The sequence below is a fragment of the Crocuta crocuta genome, unplaced genomic scaffold (genome assembly GCF_008692635.1).
Source record: "Crocuta crocuta isolate KB4526 unplaced genomic scaffold, BGI_CrCroc_1.0 scaffold25, whole genome shotgun sequence".
Taxonomy (NCBI): domain Eukaryota; kingdom Metazoa; phylum Chordata; class Mammalia; order Carnivora; family Hyaenidae; genus Crocuta; species Crocuta crocuta.
In genome coordinates this window covers 1,849,622-1,874,736 of record NW_027532015.1, presented here as the reverse complement: position 1 = coordinate 1,874,736, position 25,115 = coordinate 1,849,622, and the positions used below count along the sequence as shown (strand labels likewise).

Here is a 25,115-nt window from a genome sequence, read left to right as displayed (position 1 = left end):
AGATTACACTATATAATACATGTAGAAAAAAATGTGTAAACTGACTTATTGGTAAAGCTTTTGGTCAACAGGCCAAAAATAAAGTTTTTGGGGAGTCAAAAGTTAATACAGATTTTTCAACTGTGTGGCAGACTTAACCATTTTTCAAGGGTCAACTGTAAAATGTATGAAAAAACCCAGAAAATTTAAATTCATTGTTGGGGGAAGCCTTGTGGGGCAAGGGGGGGGATTATGCATAGAAATGAAGATAAAAAGGACCGGGGTAAAAATGTTTATCAGGGCGCTTGGGTGGCTTAGTCGGTTAAGTGTCTGACTTTGGCTCAGGTCATGACTTCACGGTTTGGTTTGTGAGTTCAAGCCTCACATCAGGTTCTCTGCTGTGGACACAGAGCCCGCTTTGTATCCTCTGTCCCTCTTCTCTCTGGCTCTGCCCTGCTTGTGCGCTCTCAAAAATAATTACATTAAAAAAAATGTTTATCGGAAGGAGGGGGTAGATGGGCATGGAGGAGGGCACTTGTGGGGATGAGCACTGGGTGTTATATGGAAACCAACTTGACAATAAACTATTTGTAAAAAAAAATAAAAATAAAAAACATAAAAGTGTTTATCAGCTCAAGATGGTAAGCACATAAATGTCAAGTTCTTTGTTCTTGGCATTTTTTCATTTCCCGAAAGTACGGGTGAAGTGAAATGTGTGCGTGGGAGGAGTATTCTGACTAGGGGGTGACAGGAGGGACGGGATGGGCAATATTGGTCAATGAAAGGAGAAATGCCCCTGAGCAGCTATCCTGAAATCATGTCCTCCAAAGTAGGTATAGAAAATTCCATTTCTGTTATCGCAAACCTGTATTTGATGGATTGACTCCCAACACTCCAGAGTTGCTGTACGGTTCTCAGGGCTGGGACTGGGGTCTCCTGGAGACAGGTGGTGGGTAGTGTCCAAAGTCTAAGCCTTTTGGCTTTAATAAGTATCTTTGCCGAGCTTTCCTAGGTGCTCAGCTTTCCACAGTTCTTTAAAAATCTCTTCCTTTCAGATTCTCAGTTAAAGACCCAAACGCCAAATTCGTCATAATTTTTATTCAAGCAGCAATACATTCGGGAGCTAAAAAAGATCATTGCAACTTTTTGATTTAAAAAAATTAAATACCTATTAAATAAGAGATTCCCCCATCAATGAGCATTTATTTTTGATTGTAGAACTTTAGTATCTCTTGCACTGATACTTTTCTCTGGCCATCACTTGATCAGAAAAAATACTCGTCCCAGCTCAAACATTACCTTAGGGTGATAAAAAATGAGATTTCTTAATTCCATGGCAAATCATTTGTCAAAACTAAAATGACATTCCAAGATTGTGTTTAATGAAATTCTGGAGTCTTTCCTATGTGGCTATCTGCAGATCTGAGGCAAAGGACCTATACATTTGCAGCTAGAACATTCTCTAACTGCCGTCTTAGGAGGTCTTTAAAAATGAAACTTCTCCAAAAATCACACTTGGTGCATCCGCAATATTGCCATAGCCACCTGAAACTTGCCTGATTCCAAATAAACTCGGTAATTAGAACAAAGCCATGTTCTTCCCCAGTATCATTTTCTATGTCAAATTATCTTTGTTTTCGTTTTAATTTTTTTAGATTTTTAATTTTTATTTTTCAAAGTAATCTACACCCGACATTAGGGTCACACCCACAACCCTGAGATTTGAGTTGAAGGCTCCAGCAACTGAGTTAGCTTATTTTCATTTTAAAAAATACTTACCTCGATGGTGATGAGGATGACGATCATCCACTCCAGGCGGAGTGTTCTCTTCTCAGTCAGGTGATTCCGCATTAGATCTGTTAGCTCCATGCAGTGCTGAAGCTTTTCATTCATGACCTGCATTAGAAAAATCTTAGAAGTACCCTGCCTGTATTTCTATTTCAACAAGTCTAAGGAAATGTCACATTTCAAAATCCCAAAGGTCTGAAATAGGTACACCGAATTCATCTCTCGACTCCTGATCCTCCGTCCTCTCACATCAGGGTGGCCTGCCTCTTGTGAATCCATCTAGAGATGTTCTGTAATGCACAGATTTAACTGCAAGAAGCACTCTGCACATCCAAGCTCTTACATCCTTAGGATTTTGATGGAAGATGTAAGAACAAACACAATGATCACCTTCTACTGCAACTGCCCAGGTTCCCCTGTCCAGACCCCCAGACTTTACCACTTGACCTGCTGCACTCCTGCCACTAGATGGCACTGCTTTGGGTTCCGAACTGCAGACGTTCTGATTTCATTCTGATGCCTCCTCACATGCTGTTTGAGGCGGGTTCACGGAAGACCCGAGTCTTTGAACTTAAGACTTGGATGTGACCGCTGGTGGTTATACCTCCTTAATCTCTGTATTTCACCTTTTGGATATTGGGAAATCTGGAAACATTTTAAAAAATTGTGGTAGTGTGCTGTGTGCGTGTAAGGATTTTGCACAGAGCACCAACCCACCTTAATCGTGAGAACACCTGGGACCACAATCATAAGCATGTATTTGCCATGTTTCCAGACTGGACATTCTGTAGTTTCTAGATGTTTAGAACCAGTGCCTCCTTTCCTCTTTCTTTCCTGCCTTCTTTCCCCCGTCCCTACTGGCTGTTCAGTCTCTACTGGCTGTTCAGTCTCGGTCTGTGAACTCGCTGCCCTCAGGCTGGCTTCTCTTCAAGATGCGGGCCCCACCCTCTGCCATTTTCTTTCATCTTTGACCGAACAGACATTTTCTTCCTCCACTTCCTCATCACTCAGTTTATTCTTCAGCCCCGAAAAGCTGCATGTTACAACTCCCCTGAAACCTCCAAATGTGCTAACTGGTAACCAAGTTAACTAAGTTTCTTGGGTATAAACCTGTTAACTCAAACATTTGACAACACCTTGACATACACACTTCCTTGGACTTTTTCTCACCTAAGAACTAAGTTCTACCTCCAACCTTCATTTTTTTCCTGGGGTTTCTTTACCTCCTCTTGCCTTCAGATAGCGTTTCCCGAAGTCCTGACCTTGTCCTTGTCTCCTAGCCCTGCGCTCCCCTTACATGATCTCACCCACTTTGGTTTGTGTAGATGCTCCCTAAACTTCGGTCACTTGCATCCCACCATACTTCCCCCTCCCCCATCGCTATTTGGGCTGTGTGTGCGCCAGCTGTATTAGTACATCATTTCCAAAAGACTTTGCTCCATATGTCTATTTTTTTTAATATTTTTATTTATTTCTAGGGGGGAGAGAGAGAGACAGCGTGAGCAGGGGAGGGTCAGAGAGAGAGGGAGTCACAGACTGAAACAGGCTCCAGGCTCTGAGCTGGCAGTCAGCACAGAGCCCGACGTGGGGCCCGAACCCACGAACCGCGAGATCATGACCTAAGCGAAAGTCGGACGCTTAACCGACTAAGCCACCCAGGCGCCCCAAATGTCCATATGTCTATCTTAAAAGTAAAGAGTCATTGCCATAAATGGACAAGTTTAATGTGGAACAATCAGTGCTGCCAACAGGTGGCCGAGCCGGACACCTGGAGAAGCGGGAGAGGACGTCAGAGGGCCTGTCGCGACCCACTAAAACCAAACTAAGTGCTTCTGCTGACAGCAAACAGAAACCTGACTTGCTTCGATGTTCTTTAATTCAGGGTCCCGTGTCCCCTAAATTCATCTCTTGAACAAGTGTATGTATGTATCCCACCTTTGGGAAAGACTTACTCTTTTCTACTCCCAANTTCTTTTTTTTTTTTTTTTTTAAAGTAGGCTTCATGCCCAATATGGAGCCAAACTCAACGCAGGGCTTGAACATGCATCGCTGACTGAAATCAAAACCTGAGCTGAGATCAAGAGTCAGACACTTAACCGACTGAGCCGCCCAGGCATCTTTCTCTGATTTTCTTTCTATAAAACATCTTTTTTTTTAATGTTTATTTTTTTGAGGAGGGGGGAGAGAGGATCTGAAGTGGGCTCTGTGCTGACAGCAGAGAGCCCAATGTGGGGCCTGAACCGCGAGATCATAACCTGAGCCAAAGTTGGTTGCCTAACCGACTGAGCCACCCAGGTGCCCTCTATAAAACATCTTAATGGGTCTCTTGCCCACACCTCAAATTTAATGTTTCTCAAACGAAAACTGACATCCTGTTCAAGTTTATCCCTTGCCCTGGGTTCCCTTTCTCCAGTCCGGTCATATTCTCTTCCCAGTCACCTGCGGTGGAGATGTTTGGTCTCTAATCCCCACACCCTACAATTAGCCCCTCAGTGGACAGTCTTGAATCTCCCCCCTACTTAGCATTCCTTAATACTAGGAGGTAGGTCTTCATCAAATATTCAACACTCAAGGGATCCATCTCCCCAACCCCCCTCCAGCCCTCAGGGAGTTTCCATTTTAAACAGCTAGACCATCGCCTGTTCAACAGCTTTAAGCATTTTATCATTCACTGCCTTCCTCCAATGATTAGGTTCAATCACACTTTAGATGGTGGTGCCCTGAGCAATCTTCAGAAAGCCTGGCGACCTGCTCTTTCCTCTCGTGCTCCCACAACACTTCATTCCCTTGTGTTAGGCATTTCGTTCTGCCTCACAATCTGCCTAGCACCCTCCCCTCCTGCCCCCCCCCCACCTTGGGGAGTTACTCTTCTACAATTCTGAACTATGTGATACTGCCAGCCATCATGTCAGCACCCACCCGACAGCCTCCCCAGGCCTCTTCCCAAAGCCCCGGGGTGGAAGGCGTGGGTAGGAGACCCAGGCTTAGCCAACCATAATGCCCAGTTCCCTCACTACTCAGTCAAAGGTTGGGCACGTGTCCCAATCCCTTGAAGTTGCCAGGCAGACTGAAATGTAAACTTGGACATTCCCTCTTCCCACACCTGTTTCTCCACATTCCCACAGAGAAGTCCACTGCGAGGGAGGAAGGTGGCCAACCTGGCACCGAAGGTGCTCAGGAGAGAAAGCGTCCTGACTGACCTGTTTGGGTCTGTGCAACAGACATGCCCTATTCCCACACTCCAGCCTTGTTTTTCTCGGCGGTACATGGTGATAATGAAGCGTTCAAACTTCTTCTGTGGTTTGTGCAAGCAAGGGAGTCCCCGTCAGTGCACGTGTCCTATTCACTGCGCTGTAGTCATTCATGTTACAGGCACGCTCAGGGAGACCACCAGGATGGTACCCCAGAGGCGGTAATGTGAAGCAGGCTCTCAACAGGTGCCAGGAAGGAAGGGTGGGGAGCTACAAGGGGACCCAGGGGAAAGCCTCTTGCACAGGAAACAGCATGGAGGCAAAGCACACTAGATACTTGGAAAGTACTTAAAAGTGAGATTAAGAAGGTTAAGTTAGTGCCAGGGAACCTGAGTGGCTCGGTTAAGCATCTGACATTGGCCCAGGTCATGATCTTGTGATTTGTGGGTTTGAGCCCTGCCCCCGGCTCTGTGCTGACAGCAGACCCTGCTTGGGATTCTCTGCCCCTGCTCTCTGCCCCTCCCCCACTCCCGCTCTCTCTCAAAACATTAAAAAAAAAAAAAAAAGGTAAGTTAGTGCCAAACTGAGAGATGCTGTCGACCATATGTGGTAGGCACAGCTAACGCTCCCCCAAGGATATTCACGCCCCAATCCCTGGGACCTATGCACACGACCTGGCGAAGGAGAGCTGTGATCGCATGTGGAATCAATGCCAAGGCAAGGAAGAGCCTTCTGCCCAGAGCCTCCTGAAAGGAAGGCGGCCCTGCCACGCCTTGACTTTGGCTCAGTGACCTCCCGCGGACTCTGTAATACACTTGTGCTAAGCCAGCCTGCACTTGTTACAGCAACAAGAGGAACCTACCGCACTGCGCTGTAATGTTGGGTTTTTTTTCTGCGGGCAACGCGGGGACCTTGGCTCAGTCTTCAAATGTATTTACTATACTGTGCTGGGCGGAGGAGACGGAGTGGCCAGTAAGACGGACGCATCTCTGCCTTCCAGCTAAAGGGTCCGGTGAGTGGCAGAGGGNCCCCCCCCCCCCCCCCCTGTGCTCACCCCCCAGGGCCCGTCATATGGACTTGCAAGAAGAATCTGTCAATGAATGAATGACTCGTAGGGGAAAATGGAAGGCTGGCGTGACTGGACGTGGAGGGAGGGAGGAGGAGGAGGAAACCACCGTGCAGGTCAGGTTTCTGGCTGAGGCCGGTGGTCCTGCCACGAGCTGAAATGGAGAACAGGGAAGCTTCAATGCCTTCTGGGAGAATGCCTTGGCGTCCGTCTTGCAATCTTAATCACGGATTAATTTTACCAATATTTACTGAGCACGTGCTCTCTGTGAGGCCTTGCCAGGCGCTGGGAATATAACGGGCAAGAGGAACATGCTGGTCTCTGGTCGCAGGGAGCCTCCACACTAGTGTGCAGGGACACACAGAAGGGCTGCCCGGAGATTCGGGAGTGTGCAGGATGTGGGAGATTTAGCAGGCGGTGATAACAGCTGGAAGGCAAACAGGAAACCGAGGGCAGAGACACTTATTTGGAAAGCACCAGGAAGAAATGGGCGTGGGAAGGCACGGAAGAGAACAAGGGCACTCACGGAGCAGGCAGCCTGAGGAGAGAACCCACGGCAGGATTTTGGGGGACGCCGACTGACTGGGGGTGCCCAAGGGCCCACCAGGGGCTTTCCTGGCCCGACTGCACTTCCATAACCCCTCTCTGACTTTCCCACTGACCTCTAACACCAGATGAAATGACTTTACCTCCATCCTCAAATTTTTGGACAGCTTTTGGCACGCCTCATGCCGATTCTTATTTTTCTCAAGATTCTTTCCTCTAGGAAAAAACCCAACAACAAACTGGAGGAAGGAACAGCTTTTTCCTGACACTACCACTAACCCTTTTTGTTCTGTACATCTTCTTATAAGACTGTAAGGCTTGGTCAAGGGCAGCACCAGTTCTTAATTTTGTGTGTGTGTCACGTACAGGCCCAGCACTGCATGGAGCGCACTAAGGAACGTTAGATTCTTTTATCTCCTTCTAAATAATCTTCACAAAATTCAACTAGTCTTAACTGCCTTTGGCATGGTGTTTTCTTAGGAAACTACTTAGCATGCAGTTTGGGAACTTTTAGGAGTGCTTGATAACTTGTGTGGAAGGTTAGCACCAAAGAGGGGGCTCAGAGTAGGACTGGGAGATGAAGAACAATTAGCTGTAATGACTCAATCAAGCCACTTAGGTGGCAACAGTAATATCATAGGGCACCTATGCTACTGGGGAGACTAATTTAATGGAATGTGAGGAGTTCCATAAAAATTGTCAGTTACCAAAGGAATTCTGGGGAGCATAAGTTTTAGTTGCTATGTAAGGAGTCTTCAGAAACAGAACATCCAAATCCACCATATACAACGAAATGCAGTTCAAACCCACCACCATGCTTAGCAGGCATTTACCTACTAGATGTCCCAATTTACATACCCCGCTTGCCCTCTGGGCCATCAGCCCTGGGCCATCCCTCTCTGTTGTGCCCAATATATATGCAGATACTTAGGGGGCAGGTAGCTTCTATCCCCTTTGCTGCTGTGTTTTAGGGAAGGAGAGGAGAATCCCATGGGTGTAGCTCCAATTTCATAGAAGTCCCTTTCCCCCTAATACACTGCTACTTCTACTTTTAGCTACTTTGCCCCAGTTCCCAACATAGAATCCAATAAAGATGTGGCAGAAATGTGTAACTTGTAAAGATAATTAAAATGAATCTTGAATTTTAGCTCCTAAAGAAAAATTAAAGTGGATTTTCAGGGACTGCTGGTATTACGGAATTAATGTTTGTGTCCCCCTTAAAATTCTTATGGTGAAACCCTAACTCCCAAGGTGATGGTATTTGGAGATGGGGCCTTTGGCAGGTGATCAGGTGCACATGAGGTCATGAGGGTGGGGCCCCATGATGGAATTAGTGTCCTTCCACGAAGAGGAAGAGACACCAGACAGCACCCTCTCCTCCTACCACGTGAGGGCACGCTGAGAAGGTGGCTGTCCACAAAGCAGGAAGCGGGAGCTCAGCAGGGACGCGGTCTGCACGTGTAATCCGGACACAAAGGTGCGCTGTGTGGAGGGCTGCCCCGGGAGACGCGTCCGAGTACTCCAGAAGCACAAAGGCGCAGACCTGATGGGGACCTTTCCTAGGATGTGCTGCTGGGGCTCATCAGGCAAAATGAAACCAGAGATGGTCCCGGTCCCAAAGTACCAAATGAATCAAATCCCATCAACTTGAAAGAACATAAGCTAGAGCTGTACCAGTGATGGTGCACAATTTAAATAGACCCTTATTCTGATTAACTGAAATGCATGCATTTTCCCTGTGTACTCGGTTAAGGGCTGAGAAGCCGGTAGTACTGTCGTTCTATATAGTTCGTATGAGTTTTTAAAGAACTGCCACAGAAGTGGCTTGTTCCAGGCCTTTCCCAATTTGGGGACTGAATGGACCTACCCCGCCTGCTCTCTGGGCTGCACAGTCAACTTTCCAATGGTGTCCCCACTGGAGGGGCTCCGTGCTCGGGGAAACCCCGAGGTGCCCTCCTGGTTTAGCAGAGTGACGACGCACAGGCACTTTCTCCAGGTTTTCCCTTCCTTCTTAGCACTTTGATTCTTGTCCAGCTAGTTGATTATTTCACTGCGCTCCTGTCTTCATTATGGATCCCCCTTTGACATTTCTCATCTTCACCTATGGGTTTCCTGTTGAACTTAGTGTTCATATTAAGTTCTTGAAAGACATCTTTATCTTGATACTTAATACTTCTGTGTATCTTGATACTTCATAATTGGTGACCATGTGTACTCTTTTCCACAAGGGACATGTGAAGGACATGGTGGGCATTGACATCATAGCACCGTGATTTGAGGGAAGACAGCATGGGGTGGGGAAGGATGTCCGATCTCTGGCTTCCAAGCAGCCAGTTATCTTGGCTATTGCTAAATCACTTTTATTGACTCAATTAAGCACAGCAGGCTGGTTATCAGAAGAGGCAGAGAAGGTCTGCATCTGCTTGGTGGCAATGACTTTACACCCCATCACAACGATCATGATTCCACCAGAAGTCTCCATTCCAAGAGAAAAAGAGACACCCAAGAACAGTAACTGAATGCTCTCCAATTCATCCCCGGTGAAATGTGTCTCATCCACACTGATGTTTTTGTTTAGTCTGTCATTAAAGAATTCTCACAAGAGGCTTTATTTTCAAGTTAACTTCACTGAGGCATAATTCACATACAATAAAATGCAGCCTTTCTAAGTATACAATTGGAAGACTTGGCAAACTGATACCCCTGTAACTGTCCCCACAATGTTTCCATCCCCCCAGAAGGTTCCCTTGTGCTCCTTTGGAAACTGAGGCCCATCCCCCTACCCCATCCTGAGCTCCAGGGAATCACTGATGCACTTTCTGTAACTACAGATTTGACTTCCTTAAATCCCATAAATACAGCTCAACTGTTTTGTGTCTAGATTTATCACTCAGCATAAGGATTCTGATACTCATCCACGTAGTGGCGTGTTAGCAGGCACTAATTGTTATTACTGCTGAGTGGTATTCCATTGTATGGATATACCGCAACTTGTTCACCCATTCACCTACTGATGGGAACCACCTGACTGCTTCCGGTCTGGGGCTATTATGAATAAAGCTGCTGTGAACATTTGTGTACAAAACAGTTGAGGACGCATGTTTTCATTCCTTAGGGGTGGGTAAAATACTCAGGAGTGGAAGTGTTGAGTCTTCTCGTCAGACAAGGAGAAGCCAAGCCACTGTACCAATTTATATTCCCCCAAGGAATGAAAGTTCCAATTGCTCCACATCCTCACTAACACATGTTATTTGTCTTTTAAATTTCGGCCATTCTAATGGGTGTGTAGAGATACCACATCGTAGTTTTTAAAGTTTTGTTTTGTTTTTTTTTTTGAAGAAAGAGATGGAAATAGACAGCAAGGGGGAAGAGCAGAGAGAGAGGAAGACAGAATCCCAAGCAGCCTCCACGCTGACAGCGCAGAGCACTGACAGCGCAGAGCCCGATGAGGGGCCCGAACTCACAAACCATGAGATCATGACCTGAGCTGAAGTCAAGAGTGGAATGTTTAACCAACTGAGCGCTCCTCACATTGTGGTTCTAATGTGCACTTTCTTGGTGAACAAGGATGCTGAACGTCTTTTCATGTTCATATGGCCACTTGCGTTCTTTTCTTTGGAGAGGCGTCCAAATCTTTCGCCCATTTCAAAAATTGGGCTGTCCTTTTATTACTGAATAGAAAGAGTTCTTTGCATATTCTGGATAAGTCCTTTGTCAGGAATCCATGCTGAGAATGTTTCCTCCCAGGCGGGGGCTTGCCTTTTGCATACTTAGCAATGTCTTTCAAGCAGCAGTAGTTTTTAGTTTTGATCAAGTTCAACTTCCCAAATTTTCCCCCCANTTTTTTTTTTTTTTTTTTTTTTGAGAGCGAGCGAGTGTGCAAGTGCAAGCATGGAGGGGCAGAGAAAGGGAGAGTCCCAAGCAGACTTGGTGCTGTCAGCATGGAGCCTGGCTCCGGACTTGAGGCGGGGCTCCATCTCACAGTGAGATCATGACCTGAGCTGAGCTGAAATCCAGAGCTGGATGCTGAAACAATGGAGCTACCCCGGTACCCCCTAGTTGTGGTTTTTAGTTGTTCTGTTTTGTTTTTACTTATGGCTATCCCAATTATTACAGCACCCTTTGTTGAAAATCCTATCCCTTCATTATTGAACTGATTTATATTTGTCAAAAGTCAATCACCTAAGAAAAAACATCAATTACCTACATGTGTACAGGTCTGTGTGTGAACTCTATTCTGTTGCATTAATCTATATGTCTATTCTTAGGCCAATAGTCAAATGTCTTGATTACTGTAGCCTGATTTACTACAGTCTTAAAATCAGATAATCAAGTCCTACAACTTTGTCCTTTCTTCAGACTTGGTTTGGCCAGTCTAGTCCCCTTGCATTTACATTTTAAAATCAGCTTGTTACTTCTAAAATAAATTTTTAAAAAGCCTGCTGACATTTTGCTTGGGGTTGAGTTGAAATCTACAGATCAACTTCCAGAAGTAACATCTTTATAATATTGAGTCTTCTCTGTTCTACAAACATGGGATATGTATCCATTTAATTTCTCAGCCATCATTTGTAGTTTTCAGGGTACAGATCTTTTGTTTTAAATTTTATTCCTAAATAATCTGAGGTCTTGATACTATTGTATATGGTATTTCAAGTATTTCATCTCCAATTGTTTTTTGGTGATATAAAGAAAGTTATTTTCACATCGTGATCTTGGATTTTGTAGCCTCGAGAAATTTACTAATTAGTTCTTGTAGCTTTTTTATAGATTCTTTAGGACATTCTACATACAAGATTCTGTGTCTGTGAATGAATTCAGTTTTACTTCTTCTCAAAGTAGATTTTAAATCTTGGAGCTATAAATACAGCCACCTGCAGGGATTGGTGCCTCGTCTAGCTGGCACAGCACAGGGCTTTCTCCATGGGTCTAGGGTTCTAGAGACTGGTTAGCAGCGGCGTGTCCCAACTGCTGATGTATAACAGTGGTTACATGTCAATCCTTTCATGGAGAGACTCAATCTCAAACTGGCCTCACTACTGGAAGAAAGAGTACACTGAGCATCCTATGAGTAGAGAGAGATGAGTCTACACAGCCCTTCTGTTCTCACTGGTAGTTTTCCTATGCTTGCACCTGGTTGCATTTGGTTGTCCACTTGGTTGTCAAGGTATTCGTTGTTCAAGGTGTCCTCGATTGTAGACCTGATGCCAATAATTCCATCTTGAATAGTGAGAACAGACACATAAAAATGGCCACCTTCCAGGTGAAAGATCAGATCACTTATTTGTTATCAACCTTGCCCAAGCCAAGTGGCAGTGCCTTTGGTAGCCAGAAGGAGGGAATCATTAAAGTCGCAGCAGTGTGAGGACGACGNGCACTTGTGGGGATGAGCACTGGGTGTTATATGGAAACCAACCTGACAATAAACTATTTGTAAAAAAAAACAACAAAAACTGTTCTTCACCTTTTTCAAAACCTGAAGTCTATGTTAGGCAGACTTCTAAGACGCCACCCAAAGATCCTTGTCGCCTGGAATTCACACCCTTGTGAGGTCCCCTCCCCTGGACTGTGGGCTCTCCTCGTGACTTGTGTCCAACAAAAAGAATAATGCAAAAGCGAGCAGGCTGTAATCGCTGCGAGTAGGTTAGGAAACACTAGGAGTCTGTCTTGGCAGTGCTCTGCCCCCTTCTCTCACCCGCTCGCCCCGATGAAACAAGCTGCCTGCTCTATGGAGACGACGAGGGAGCCGGGAACGGAGGGAGGCCTCTGGCCAAGAGCTCAGGAGGAATGAGGCTTCAGCCCAACAGCCTGGGAGGAAGTGAATCTTGTCGACAACACATGGGTGAACTGGGAAGTTTGCCTTCCCAGCTGACCCTGGAGATTACTGCAGCCTTGTGAGAGCTGGAGGCCCTGGCTGAGCTGGACCCGGGTTCCGGACCCACAAAACCCTAAGTCAGTAAGTGCTGTCTGAAGCCACTCAGTTTTGCAACAATTGTTTTCGCAGTGATAGCTAACTGCAAGAGATCCCCCAACTCTGTGAAGCGTCTGGCATCCCTTTTATAGCCCCGGGACCTTCAGCCTGTACACACATCCCACAACTATGCAAGTCCGATGTTTTCCATGTCTGACCGGACATCTGGATTGCCAAACCCTGTCTAGTTAGACATTTAGTATCTAAAACCATACTGGAGGCCACTGAACTTTGAATCATATGGTATCATTGATGAATCTTTGCGTTAGCTAAAAGCAACACAGTTTAGGGTGGGCCTCTTTCCCTGACCAATGGGAACTCTCCTCTCCTCTGCTGGAAGATGCCCATACAGGCAGAGGTGATAGCCTGACACTTTAGGCAATGAAGGAAATTAAAGGTACTAAATTCGTTGGAGGGAACGGGCAACCCATGGATGCTAACATCAAGATAAATTAGATGCTGAAATGATGTGACAAGGATTTTAAAGCAGTCATCGTGAAACCACTTCAATAAGCAATTACGAACGTGCCTGAAACAAATGAAGAAAACCAAAGTCTCGGCAAAGAGAGAACATAAGAAGAATCATATGAAAAGTTTGGAACTGAAAGGTACAATATGCAAAATAAAAAACTCAGTGATGGGGTCAGCAGCAGAATGGTGATAAAGGAAAGAATCCGCGACCTCGAAGGCAGAACGATGGATACGACCCCATATGAACAGGCAAGAAAGAAAAGACCCCGTGACCTCGAAGGCGAACGATGGATACGACCCTATATGAACGACAGAGACAAACCAGAACAGAAAACAAGTGAACAGAGCCCCGAGTGTGTGTGGGAACAAGAAAGGCGCTGACATTCAGGCTTTCTCATCAGAGACCAAGCAGCTCAGAACGAGGTGCCACGGCAGTTTTCGGGTGCTGACAGAGAACAGTCACCCCAGAATTCTAGAGCTGCTGGGGAAATGTCAGTCTCACCTGAAGGAAAATTAGGAAGGTCTGTTTCTGCAGATTTATCCTAAAGGAATGACAAAGAACGTTTGTGAAACAGAAAAGAATCAATAAAAGCAATCTTGGAATATCACGAAGGAAAAAAAGAACAACAGAAAGAACAAAAATAGAGGTAAATGGACTGGAATTTCCTTCTCCTCCTGAGTTTTCTAAATTACATTCAGTGGCTGAAGCAAAAACTGTACCACCGATGGAGAGGTCAATGTCTGCAAGGATAAAGTCAAGACAAGGATACCATAAATGGTGGAGGGTAAAGGGTGGAAGATTTCTATACCTGATTTAGTCTGGTAAAATGTCAAAACCAGCAGACTGTGATAAGCTATGTATGTATAATATAATATCTAAGGCAACTACTAAATATCTATGCTGAGAGAGATACTAAAAACCACAGAGACAGATAAAGCAAAACAGAATCTCCAAAAACATTTTAGGAATGCACAGGAGGGCAGGGTCTGACACATGCATCAACTTAGGTGCATCCAAGGGCTTTGTGCTCAGTGAAAACAGTTTTAAAGGTCGCACACTGTATGATTCTACTTATGTAACAGTTTCAAAACGACTTACAGTTATGGAGAATAGACCACACTGGCAGGGGCTGGGGTGGGGGAGGGGAGGTGGTGGGACTAGATCTTGTCACCAGCACAAGATCTCTGGTGACAGAACAGATCTGCATCTCCACCACGTGGTCACGTGGACATCAATGTAATCAAAGGTCACAGGACTATGTGCACACGTCGCACGATGCCACTTTCCTTCCTACCCTCCTTCCGCACGTGGTCCATCTCTACCATGACCACCTCCACCCACTCCCATCACACCTATGTCACTCTTCTCAATTTTGTTTCCATGCTTCTAAATGCTTTGCCCCTTAGTCTCAATGTATCTTTTTTTTTTAGGTGTATTTATTCTGAGAGAGAGCGAGCGAGCGAGCGAGCATGCGCCAGGACATGTATGTGGGGGAGCGGCAGAAAGAGAGGGAGAGAGAATCCCAAGCAGGCTCCAGGCTGTCAGCTCGGAGTCCAACTCAGGGCTCAGTCTCACAAACTATGAGATCATGACCTGGGCCGCAATCAAGAGCTGGACGCTTAACCAACGGAGCCACCCAAGCGCCCCTCAACATACCCTGAATTTCACTCCTCCGCCCCCCCTGCCCCCACCTGTCTATGTACTTCCATCTTCTACCCATCACTCACAGGCAAACATCAGCCATCCTTGACTGTTCCCTTATCTCTGGCCTCCCATTACCAATTATTTGATTTATCTTTGAGGGTTCTTCCTTGAATTCCTTTCTATTCTCGCTGTCACCAACACAGTTCCGGGACCCAAGAACTCGTGCCTGAGACCTGAGAGCTTGGAGAAGCAGGCCTCAAACTCTCACTAATCTTATCTAGTCTGCAGAGCAATATCAGAGTATCCTTTGATGCAATAAAGAAAATTGCTGGAAACTGTGTACACAGCAGATGGGAAGGAGAAATCTGGAGATCTGAATACAAGTTAAACAAGGGATTTCTCCAAAAACAGTGAAACACATTTACTTAAATTTCAAATTCCTCTTCACACAGTCACACAGATCATAAGCAGTGTTGTGTCTTTCTCAGTAGAAGCATAAAATACGTACCTTAACTCTACGAGTAATGCTAAGGAACTGACAGGTTTTATCATAAAGCTGTTCCAGGTTTTCTCTGTCCCAGTAGAAATCGGGAGTGATCAAGAAGTCTGAACTCAGGTTTATACGATGTCTGAAAAAACAGAAATTATAGAACTTTTTTATCTTGAACGAAAAATCAGTCTCTATTTTACTTCTTTTTACGTGGTACTTTATGAAAACATTTGTTAATGCTGACCATGTTTCTGAGAAACACATAAATAAAAAAAGTCACAGAATTTCAAAATCTGCAACCAAATTACCTCAATCTTTAATATTAATCTTACTTATGAAGTAATTACAAAAAATTCCCTCATTTTGCTTTCAATTTCTGAGCTTTTTTTGTTTTCATTAAAAAATTTTATATATACACTTTTTTTTTTTTTTTTGGTGGATAGGTAATCGTGTGGGTTAAAAATAAAAAAAGACAGAAAAGGTACACTGACAAATCTCACTCTGATTCTTATCCCTTTTTTTCTCCCACCCACAACAGGCAAGTGCTGTTAGCTTTACTCTTCCAGAGTTTGTGCAAGGAAGGGCACAAACACCCTTCGTTTCTACCTTTCTGCACATGAGGCCTAAGCTTACTTTTAAATGAAAATCTAAGGCATAGAAGTAACACACAAATAGCTGCTCACTATAAAAAAGAAAGCCCTGGGGAAGTACTCAGAAACCAGCAGTCAGCCCTCCTACCCTAAAAGATAACTCCAATCTTTTAGGCCCTGCGAGCACTTTGCTGTGCCTTCCAGGCCTTCTCTGCATACATTCGTGGGTGCATGTGCACACACCAGCATGTATTTGTGGTATGGTAAGTCTTAAGATGAAGACAAATGTTTATTTTTGTTTATTTTACAAACTGGATTGTACTTTACACAATTTGGACTGAATTCTTCACCCACGGTAACTTGTCACACATCTATCAGAGATTTACCATGTTCCTTTCACTAATACACAAGCACTTTTATTATAAAGAGAAGAAAACTTAACTTAGGATAAGGACAGTAAGACTCTATAGAAACTGTTCACAAACCTGAATATATTTAGCCCTGACTTCTGAGTTTTGATATTATAATCTGCCATACCAAATTCTGCTTGCCTTACCAAGAGAAGAGGGTGAGGAGTCTCTCTACCCCACTTCTTAGAGAACTCAAGCCTTCACATGTGCTGCTGGGATGCTCCTGAAGAATGGCTTCCTGAGCCAGAGCCCCTGAGCTATGAGGAATGCGTAGAGGTGAAATCCCGGACCACTTCTGCCCAAGCCAATCTCTAAGGAGAACGTGGACGCGACCTCTCCAACTATGTATAATGATCTCTAGGCACTCACGCCACGTACCCTGAGGGACAAAACACTGAACACTGCTGCCTGGTGACACTAAGGCCAAGATTCAGAAGGTTTCGTTCCATAAATCCTGGGAAAATTACAAAAATGAAAGAAACGGAAAACCTTTTCAGAAGCTTATTTAAAATGATGCGTTGATGTATTTCGTCGGTTTGAAGGCACAATACTTTCCTATCTCTGAAATGGAAGGCATCTTTAAAAATGATGTCTTACAGGTGGCAGTTGTGACTGAGTGGTCACTGCTTTAATTTCCCATATGCTTTCCTTTTCATATATGCCCAAGGGGAAAGTGATGGAGTCTAAGCCCAAATAAGGCAAAAAGTTATTTCGGTGTAAAATGGTAATTCTGTGATAAAAAAGGATTGTATCATAGTTTAACTGGCAGCACTTCTGTATATACGGGAGTTAAAATATATCCTTTATTTTAAAATAGTATTTATAATATTTATAAGATAAAAATTTATTTTAAAATAAAAAGTGTATTTTTTAATTCCAATGTAGTTTACGGTGTTATATCAGGTGTACGATACGGTGACTGAACAATTCTGTACGTTACTCCGTGCTCGTCATGAGTGTATTCTCAGTCCCCTTCCCCTATCTGCCCCGTCCCCTCACCAGCTCCCCTCCAGCACCCATCCGTTCTCTACAGTTAAGAGTCTATTTTTTGGTTTCTGTCTCTTTCTGTCCTTTGTTCATTTGTTTTGTTTCTTAAATTCCACATGAGTGAAATCATACGGTTTTTGTCTTTCTGCCTAGCTTTCTTTTGCTTAGCATTATGCTCTCTAGATGCAGTTAAGATGGTTTTCCCGAGAATGCCCATCACCAAAATTCTAGAACAGACCTTTCTCCCTACAGAGACCATCTCCCGCGGCCCCTCACGTAGGTTTACCATAGAGGAAGCAGGGTCCCTGCGCACACGGTGGGGTCCCTAGTGCGGCCCGAGCGCCCCTGACCTGCCCGGGGAGGGCTCTGCCTGCTGACAACCCGGGACGGAACACAGCTGCGATCCCCATCAGGGTACGCGTTTGCTTTTTACTCTACAAGTACAGGAGTGTTTCCTTCAGACCATTAAATACAGAAATTATTTTATTTACAGAGAAAATTCTACCTCAGGGCAAAGAGTTCACCCATTTTCTGCATAACTTCTTCATGAGATAGTTTCACTTTCTTCCCAGCTTTTAAAGCCTAGTTGGGAGGGAAAAAAATACATACGTACATACATATGTCTCTCTCCAACAAGTCACAGGACCAAACAGCACATTCTAAAGCAGTCACTGACTCCACGTAAATGACTCCCTCGGACGATACTCTCTCAGTCATTTCTCTTCGAAATTTCAACATCTTATTAGGTTGAAATTTTATATTCCCTGTTCCATCTCCCTCTCATCAGCATTTCCTACGATCTACATTCCTAACCTCTTACTGAGAAGCAGGGCCTCTTTTCCTAAGAATAATTCCGTTATTCATTCACAGTAAAAAACAAAATCACAGTAAACATGAGTTTCAGTGTATTCTGACAGAACTTTATACGTATTTGTCAAGCCACTATTTGCCTCAGAATTCAGCAAAGACACTTTTCAATCAAGAAAACTGGTCACAGTTTTCCTTAGAGGGGATAGAGCTCACTTTTCAAAAATACACTTACGTTAAAAATATTATAACATCAGAAGAAAGTTATTGGAATTTTAAGTTTTAAAAAGTAGAAAAAAACCCCAAAATAGCATATTTTTTATTTCATCTGTTATAAGTGTTCTGTTTTTGCTTAGATTCGGCATGGCTTTTCTAGTGTTTATTACTACTTTATTGTACTTATAAATATTGTTAGAGTGGGAAATTTGTACTGAATAGAAATCAATCCTTAAAAACAAGCATAACATCGGTATAATTACCTCTGGAATCGACTGAATAGACTCAACAAATTTGTCCAGTGACGCCTCCCAAATAGCCAGTTTCACTGGGGGAAAAAAATTAACAATGGAACTTATTTTTATCATCATTCTCCTGTTTCTACAGAACGCACAATGCACTGCACTGCACAGGACCTCCGCCACCACTTCAGCCAAGTTTAAGAAGCGAATGTGCTAATAGTGTGACATGGAAACAGAAGAATAGCTACCATGACACAGGAGAGCCCTGGGGTGAAAAAGACGGAAGAAGCAGAGCAGATATCCACAGCCTGCTGGCCCACCAAAGCAGCACCTGGTAGAATTCCCGACGTTCTAGGGGCACCTGGGTGGCTCAGTCGGTTAAGCCTCCGACTTCGGCTCAGATCATGATCTCACGGTTCGTGGGTTCAAGCCCCGCATCGGGCTCTGTGCTGACTGCCAGCTCGGAGCCTGGAGCCTGCTTCAGATTCTGTGTCTCCCTCTCTCTCTGACCCTCCCCTGCTCACGCTGTCTCTTTCTCTCTCTCAGAAATAAAGAAAACATTAAAAAAAAAAAAAAAAAGGATTCTTGACGTTGTTAACGTCTCAGAAACCCGGAGACTATGAGGTCCGCCCTGAAGGGAAGTGTGGCTATGCAGACGGTCCATCCTGCGGGCCCCTTACTCTCCCTTGGGCTCCGTGTAAAGCTCACGAGTGCCCGGAGTGTCCAGGAGCCGTGGACAGGCCACGCCAGCCACAGCTGAGTGTAGGTGAGGGCAGCCAATTTCTCAGAGCACTGCTCCAGCTTTATTCAGGTGCATGGATCATCCAGAAAGAACTGAGGGCCACTGCGGCTCTCTGTCCCACTCCTCTGAGGAACTGGGTGCACTCTTCTACAGAGGCCTGCGCCCAGTCACACCGGGCTTTCTCTGCCCAGATCACAGACAACCTGAGAGTTAACGACCATGGAGAAGAGAGGGAGACAAAGGGAAAAACAATACTAGAAAAATATTTTTGGAGAGGGCAAGCTTTATCAATACAATTAATAAAGAATGAGTAGCATCAGCACAGATACTCTATTCCCTATACTGTATGTTCTTTTATCTTGGAAGGAAAAGAAAGGCTAAAGCTTTGCTAAGAATTTTGAGAAACATGTGTAAATCTTTACTAACTGCTTAAGCATCCTTTGATGAAATGACAACTAGGCAACACATTCTCTGGTAAGTAGCGGTAACTTACCTGAAAGGCAGAGAGCATTTGAGAAAGCAAATTTCTCTAGAATGGCATCATCTAAATCTAGCTCCGAATTTAATCTGATTTCTCCTCTATGAAGTTTTGACTGTCCCCTGTGAAAAGGAAAAAAACCCAAAGATATAAATCTTAAAAACCACTTTACTTTTTTTCTTTCTTTTTTAATTTTTTTATTTTGAAAAAGTCACTTTACACTCTCCCTAGAGGTCATTTTGGCAGTTTCTACCAAGGCTCTTAAAACGTTCTTATACTCTTTGATCCAAGTAATTACCTCTCTAGGAATTTATCCTAAGGAAATAATCAAAGATGCAAAGAAAGATCTGTGTAAGAAAAACTTTTTTATGGTTAAATGTTTAACAGTAAAAAATTAGGGAAAAAAATCTAAATGTTCAATAGGAGAATGGTTCATTTATAGGAATTCCACACAGCAAAACTTAGCAACTGATATTTAGTAGAAAGGGACTACGGCCATAGTAAACTGCTAACTGATAAAAGGCTGCAATTCTACACACAGTGCGACCTAAAATCACTCGGACACGGTGGGGAGGGCGGGGGAGAGGGCAAGCAGTGCAACACTGAGGTTCACACACTCTAAGAAGTACCTGAGCACGCGTGCATGTTTATGGGAGCCTAGTAAGGAGCAGTCTGATATGGAGGTAGAGCACAGAAGGGGAGTTCGTGGGACCACAGCCACAAGACCAAGTGCTTAATTATAATAATTAATACAATTCTTTTTTAAAAAATATTTTAATGTTTATTTTTGAGAGAGAGAGAGACACACACAGAGCGTGAGCTGGGAAGTGGCAGAGAGAGAGGGAGACGTGGAATCTGAAGCAGGCTCTGGGCTCTCAGCATAGAGCCTGACAGCCCGATGTGGGGCCTGAACTCATGAACCCTCAGATCATAACCTGAGCCAAAGTCGGACACTCAACTGACTGAGCCACCCCCAGGCGCCCCTAAAATTAACAAAACTTGATTCGCTCTTCATCTGTTGCATCTCTCAGGTGCACATCCTCGCTTTCAAGTGCATCCGCTCTGGGCCCAGACCCTGTCACTGGTCAGGCACTCTTAGGCAGGACAAAACCTCACTGAACCTCATCCGAAAACTAGTTAACACCACGTGGAGGTTTGTCAGGAGTAAATGAAAGGACACACAGAAGCGCTTAGAACAGTGCCGGGCACAGGGGGCCTAGTTCACCTTCGCCAGCTATCATGACTTAGCTCTGATCCCAGCTAGTCTTTCTAAGGCTGCATGGCGTCTCTTCAAATTTTCCTAAAGCTCTGCTTTCATCACTTTCTTGAATACAAAGGATTCTTTTTCCATATGCTACTAGACAGGAAACTCCAGGCCTTTCCATCGTGTTCACACTGCCATCTCTCTCTGCTCTGACATCTTTTCATCCTTCCCTGCTTGCTGAGGCAGGAAAGTTAGCTGGTATGTTGCCTGCCCACATACCTCCTCTGAGGATGCTATGACAGGCCCCCACTTCCTGCAGATGCCCCCATTTCTATAAGCAGTTCTCTTAAATCAAATGCTTGGCCAAACTCAAAACCAGCAGAGAAGAAATGGACTTACTTATGAGGACCTTTACTATAATAATTGGATAGGTTCATTCTGATGAAAGCATAGTACTTCTGAGGAAGGTTATACTATTTACTTGTTTTTTTTAAATATTTGTTTTTGAGAGAGAGAGAGAGACACACACAGAGACAGAGCATGAGCAGGGGAGGGGCAGAGGGAGAGGGAGACACAGAATCTGAAGCAGTACCAGGCTCCGAGCTGTCAGCACAGAGCCTGACGTGGGGCTCGAATCCATGAACCATTGAGATGGTTCTGAGCTGACGTCAGACGCTTAACTGACTGAGCCACCCAGGCGCCCTTCTACTGCGGGTAGCCTGACAAGTTAAAAAACTTATGTTTATCTATGAACATCTATTATATTGTTTAGGTTTTGTATCTGTACCAGTAACTTGTTTTCTTAAAATTAGTCTCCAAATTTGTAAGTTGTTTATCGTCTCTACTGCTTCCCCTAATCATTCCAAGTGCCCTTTCTGTAAACGGGATAAAACGTGGCTCACTCCGTTTTGATGTAGTTAAGCTCTTCGTTCTCCCAGTGCACCAGTGCGACTTCGTAGGGCTGGATTTCATGTTTCTCTAAGACCTGCATCACATGCTTCATCTAGAAGAAAAGGAAAAGTAACCTGAAATTATACCTGGTGCTCTCGGTACAGAACTACGTATTTGTGTTAATGGCTATAACATCTGTCATTACATTTGATGCCCTTTCTTCTGGTTTAGTTTTTAATGAGCAATAATCGTGCCTCGGATAAACCTCACTGGCCACTCACTGCCACTGTGCGAAGCTCTTCTGATTAGTTTTTCAGGAAAAGGTAAATCCGTTGTGGTATTAAACTCATCAGAATAATATACTAACTTGTTTCTACATTTAGAAAACACAGATTAGCATAAAGAACATTATCACATTCCACGACCCAAAGAAAACCACGAGTTTTATGATTTGTATCCTTGAAATTTTTTAAAAAATGTGTAAGTTCCATACTTATAAATATTTAAACATTAAAGTATAGAAAGTAACAATCTCTCGTCTCCTGAATTCTTAGTCCCCAAAGAAAACCCTAATTTGCTGCATATCCTTCCAGACTTTTTAAAATGTATTTGTACATTTACTTTGCTTTTTACCTAAAATGAGATCATACTATGGAGGTAAACATTTTCCATGCTACTCTCCTTACTGCAGAAACCACAGTGTATTTATCCTTCCTAAATGTCCATCCACAGGGGATGATTCCTACTCCAGAGATGCTACTACAAGGCTGCAAATGCACCACCTTCCGCGGGTATCTCTGCGGGCTTATGGGGTTATTTCCTCAGGAACTGCTACATCAAAAGACAAGCACACTTACTATTTTCATAAATGTTGCTAAACTGCTCTCCAAAACAGGTTTTCCAATGTTAGAATCTAAACATTTAGAGCCCAAAGTGGGGCTTAACCTCATGACCCCAAGGTCAAGAACCTGAGGTGAGATTAAGAGTTGGATGCTTAATCCTGAGCTAGCCAGGTGCTCCGAGCAGAACATTCTTAAAAAATACTGGGTATTATCAGCCTTTTATATTTTCGCCACTTCAAATAGCCAATTTTTCTTATATGTATTAGTCGTTTATATTTCCTTTTCTTCCAGAAACCCCACCTACCACTGCCGTGTGTGTGTTTGTGTGTGTGTGTGTGTGTGTGTGTGTGTAGTGGGGGTATATTTCCTTTTAGTAAAAGTGGGATTTTATAAGGCCTATTTCTTAACTAGCTCTGATTTTATAATGGTTATATTTTATAATCTGCTTTTCAAATTTAATTAGAACAGATATTTTTCTACAAAATTTTTAAGAACTGCAATACAACCTAGGGAGGTATCTGACAAACTTCCTACCACTATGTACTTTGGTTATTTCTCATTTTGCTACTGTAAACAGTACACCGACGAACATTTCTGTACATCATTCATCAGGCAAAACTGCAGTTACTTCCCTTGGATAACATTCTAGATGTAAAACTTTGTTGAGTCAAATATATAGCTTTGATCTGTATTATCAAACTGCCTCTAAAAAGGTTACAGTAAACAAACTGTGATCGAGATAATGAAGATATTGTTTCCTGTGAGTAAGTAATAGAAAACTCCTAGACCTTAGTGCAAATTCCAGTGAACTGTCACCCACTTTGTAGATTATCATGTACAAAGTATAACTTCTTCCTGTCTGCAGTATAGCTTGGATTGTTCTCAATCTTCACAAATTACTCTAAGCCCAGAGGATGGAAAATGGAGGAAACTTATAAGCCAAAATATAATCATTTTAGAAGACAAAAGTGCTAGGGTCAATATCACATAATGCAGAGCACGTAAGTTGGGAATTACCTGTTAATTCACCTTCCAGTGGCTCAGACTACTGAGTACTAATTAACAAATTTTTTCTTAGAAAAATAACTTTTTATACTTTTATACTTTATATATACTTACAGTTTTGTCTTTCACATTCCAGAACACAGCAGCTCCTTCTCTGATTTAAAAGAATAAAAGAATCAACTAAGTTAAAAGTGGAATATGTTCTTTAAGGCCCTACATAAAGCCATGCTTAGGTAACTTCTAGAATATATCCAAAAGGCAATTCTTAGAAATGTGATTACTTATTTGACATTATGGTTTCTAGATGACTTGCTAAAACAAGAGCTATTATTGAGCTTTTGATAAAACCTGAGCTCCCCCAAATTCAAGATTTCTCTCATGGGTTTGCAGAATAAATAACTCTTATTATAATATTATATAATTTCACGTATCTAGACTGTTTCATACCTGATTCAATTCTGATGTACAGAAATCAGAATAAGGAAAATTGTGAGACCCGTCTTAGCTTTCATTAGGCAGATTCTGCTATGAAAAGAATAAAGGATCATGCTTTTAACAGTTGTAGAATGAAGAGACTGATATAAATTAGAGCCAAAGACGGCTAAGAGCACCCATGGAATAATGCCGCCCACCCTTCCAGTGCCTGGAGAGCAGTGAAGCCACAGGTGGCCTCTGGGTCTAGTCTGGCTTTCAACGAATTTAAGGTCTAACTTGTTTCGGTTCCTGAAGTCTGACACACTGAACTGTTTTTGGTAGTAATTAAGAGACAGAGTGAGAGAGAGAGAGAGAGAGAAGTTATAGTACTCTCCTCCTGGAGGAACAAAAGGTGGAAATGAAAGACAGGTAAAACCATGGTGGCCCCCTACCATTCTTCAAATATTTCTTTTTATTTTCAAAAATTAAAAAAAAAATTTTTTTGAGAGTGTGCCTGACGGGGCATGAGCAGGAGAGGAGCAGAAGAGAGGAGGAAGAGAATCCCAAACAGGCTCCACGCTGTCAGCGCAGAGCCCGATGCGGGGCTTGATTCTGTGAACTGTGAAATTGTGACCTGAGCCAAAATTACTCAACCAACCGAGCCACCCAGGAACTCCTCATCCTTCAAATATTTCCTAAGTGAACGCTTACATATGTGCGGGTCTGGGCTCAGCATCTGGGACACAAAGTTGAGTACGGTCTGGGTCCTATCCTCACGGAACTCCCAGGTTATAAAAGACTGACAGACAGGCCTCTGAGTGCAGTGGCGCGTGGTGACTGCCCTGAGTGGGAGTGGCACTCGGACGTACATGGGCGGACACGGTCCCCACAGACGGGCAGGGCTCGGCAAATGAGCCAACGAGAGGCGGCAACACAGCCGAGGTGACACACTGGGCTTGGAGAGGGCGCGAGGGAGCAGGGCAGCTCCTCCGAACAAGCGGCTCACTGTCTGCCGTGGCCGTGGCCGTGGGCAAGTACTGGGCAAACAGGTCGGAGAGGCAGGGAGGAGCCAATCTTGCATAGTGACAGGAGTCTGGTCAAGTGCCACAGAATTTGAAGCAAGAGAGTGTTGTGACCCCG

At 43.9% G+C, this 25,115-nt stretch overlaps 1 protein-coding gene and 1 non-coding gene across 3 annotated transcripts in view; both read right to left on the bottom strand.

Moving 5' to 3' along the window:
* Positions 1 to 1,071: 1,071 nt before the first annotated feature.
* RMND1 (required for meiotic nuclear division 1 homolog) overlaps positions 1,072 to 25,115 on the bottom strand; it is a 40,553-nt gene continuing 16,509 nt past the window's right edge. For both annotated transcript variants that reach the window (XM_077776112.1, XM_077776113.1), the window contains 8 exons: positions 23,676 to 23,715; positions 21,726 to 21,826; positions 19,635 to 19,741; positions 18,421 to 18,485; positions 17,640 to 17,716; positions 15,166 to 15,286; positions 1,759 to 1,875; positions 1,072 to 1,278 (listed from right to left, as the gene is read on the bottom strand). In XM_077776112.1, the coding sequence (XP_077632238.1) occupies positions 1,237 to 1,278; positions 1,759 to 1,875; positions 15,166 to 15,286; positions 17,640 to 17,716; positions 18,421 to 18,485; positions 19,635 to 19,741; positions 21,726 to 21,826; positions 23,676 to 23,715 (670 nt within the window). In that variant the 3' untranslated portion in view covers positions 1,072 to 1,236. The remainder of the gene's footprint in view (positions 1,279 to 1,758; positions 1,876 to 15,165; positions 15,287 to 17,639; positions 17,717 to 18,420; positions 18,486 to 19,634; positions 19,742 to 21,725; positions 21,827 to 23,675; positions 23,716 to 25,115) is intronic.
* Positions 21,875 to 22,012, bottom strand: LOC144241605 (U4 spliceosomal RNA). Its single transcript, XR_013338122.1, has one exon. It is a non-coding gene; the product is annotated as a U4 spliceosomal RNA (small nuclear RNA).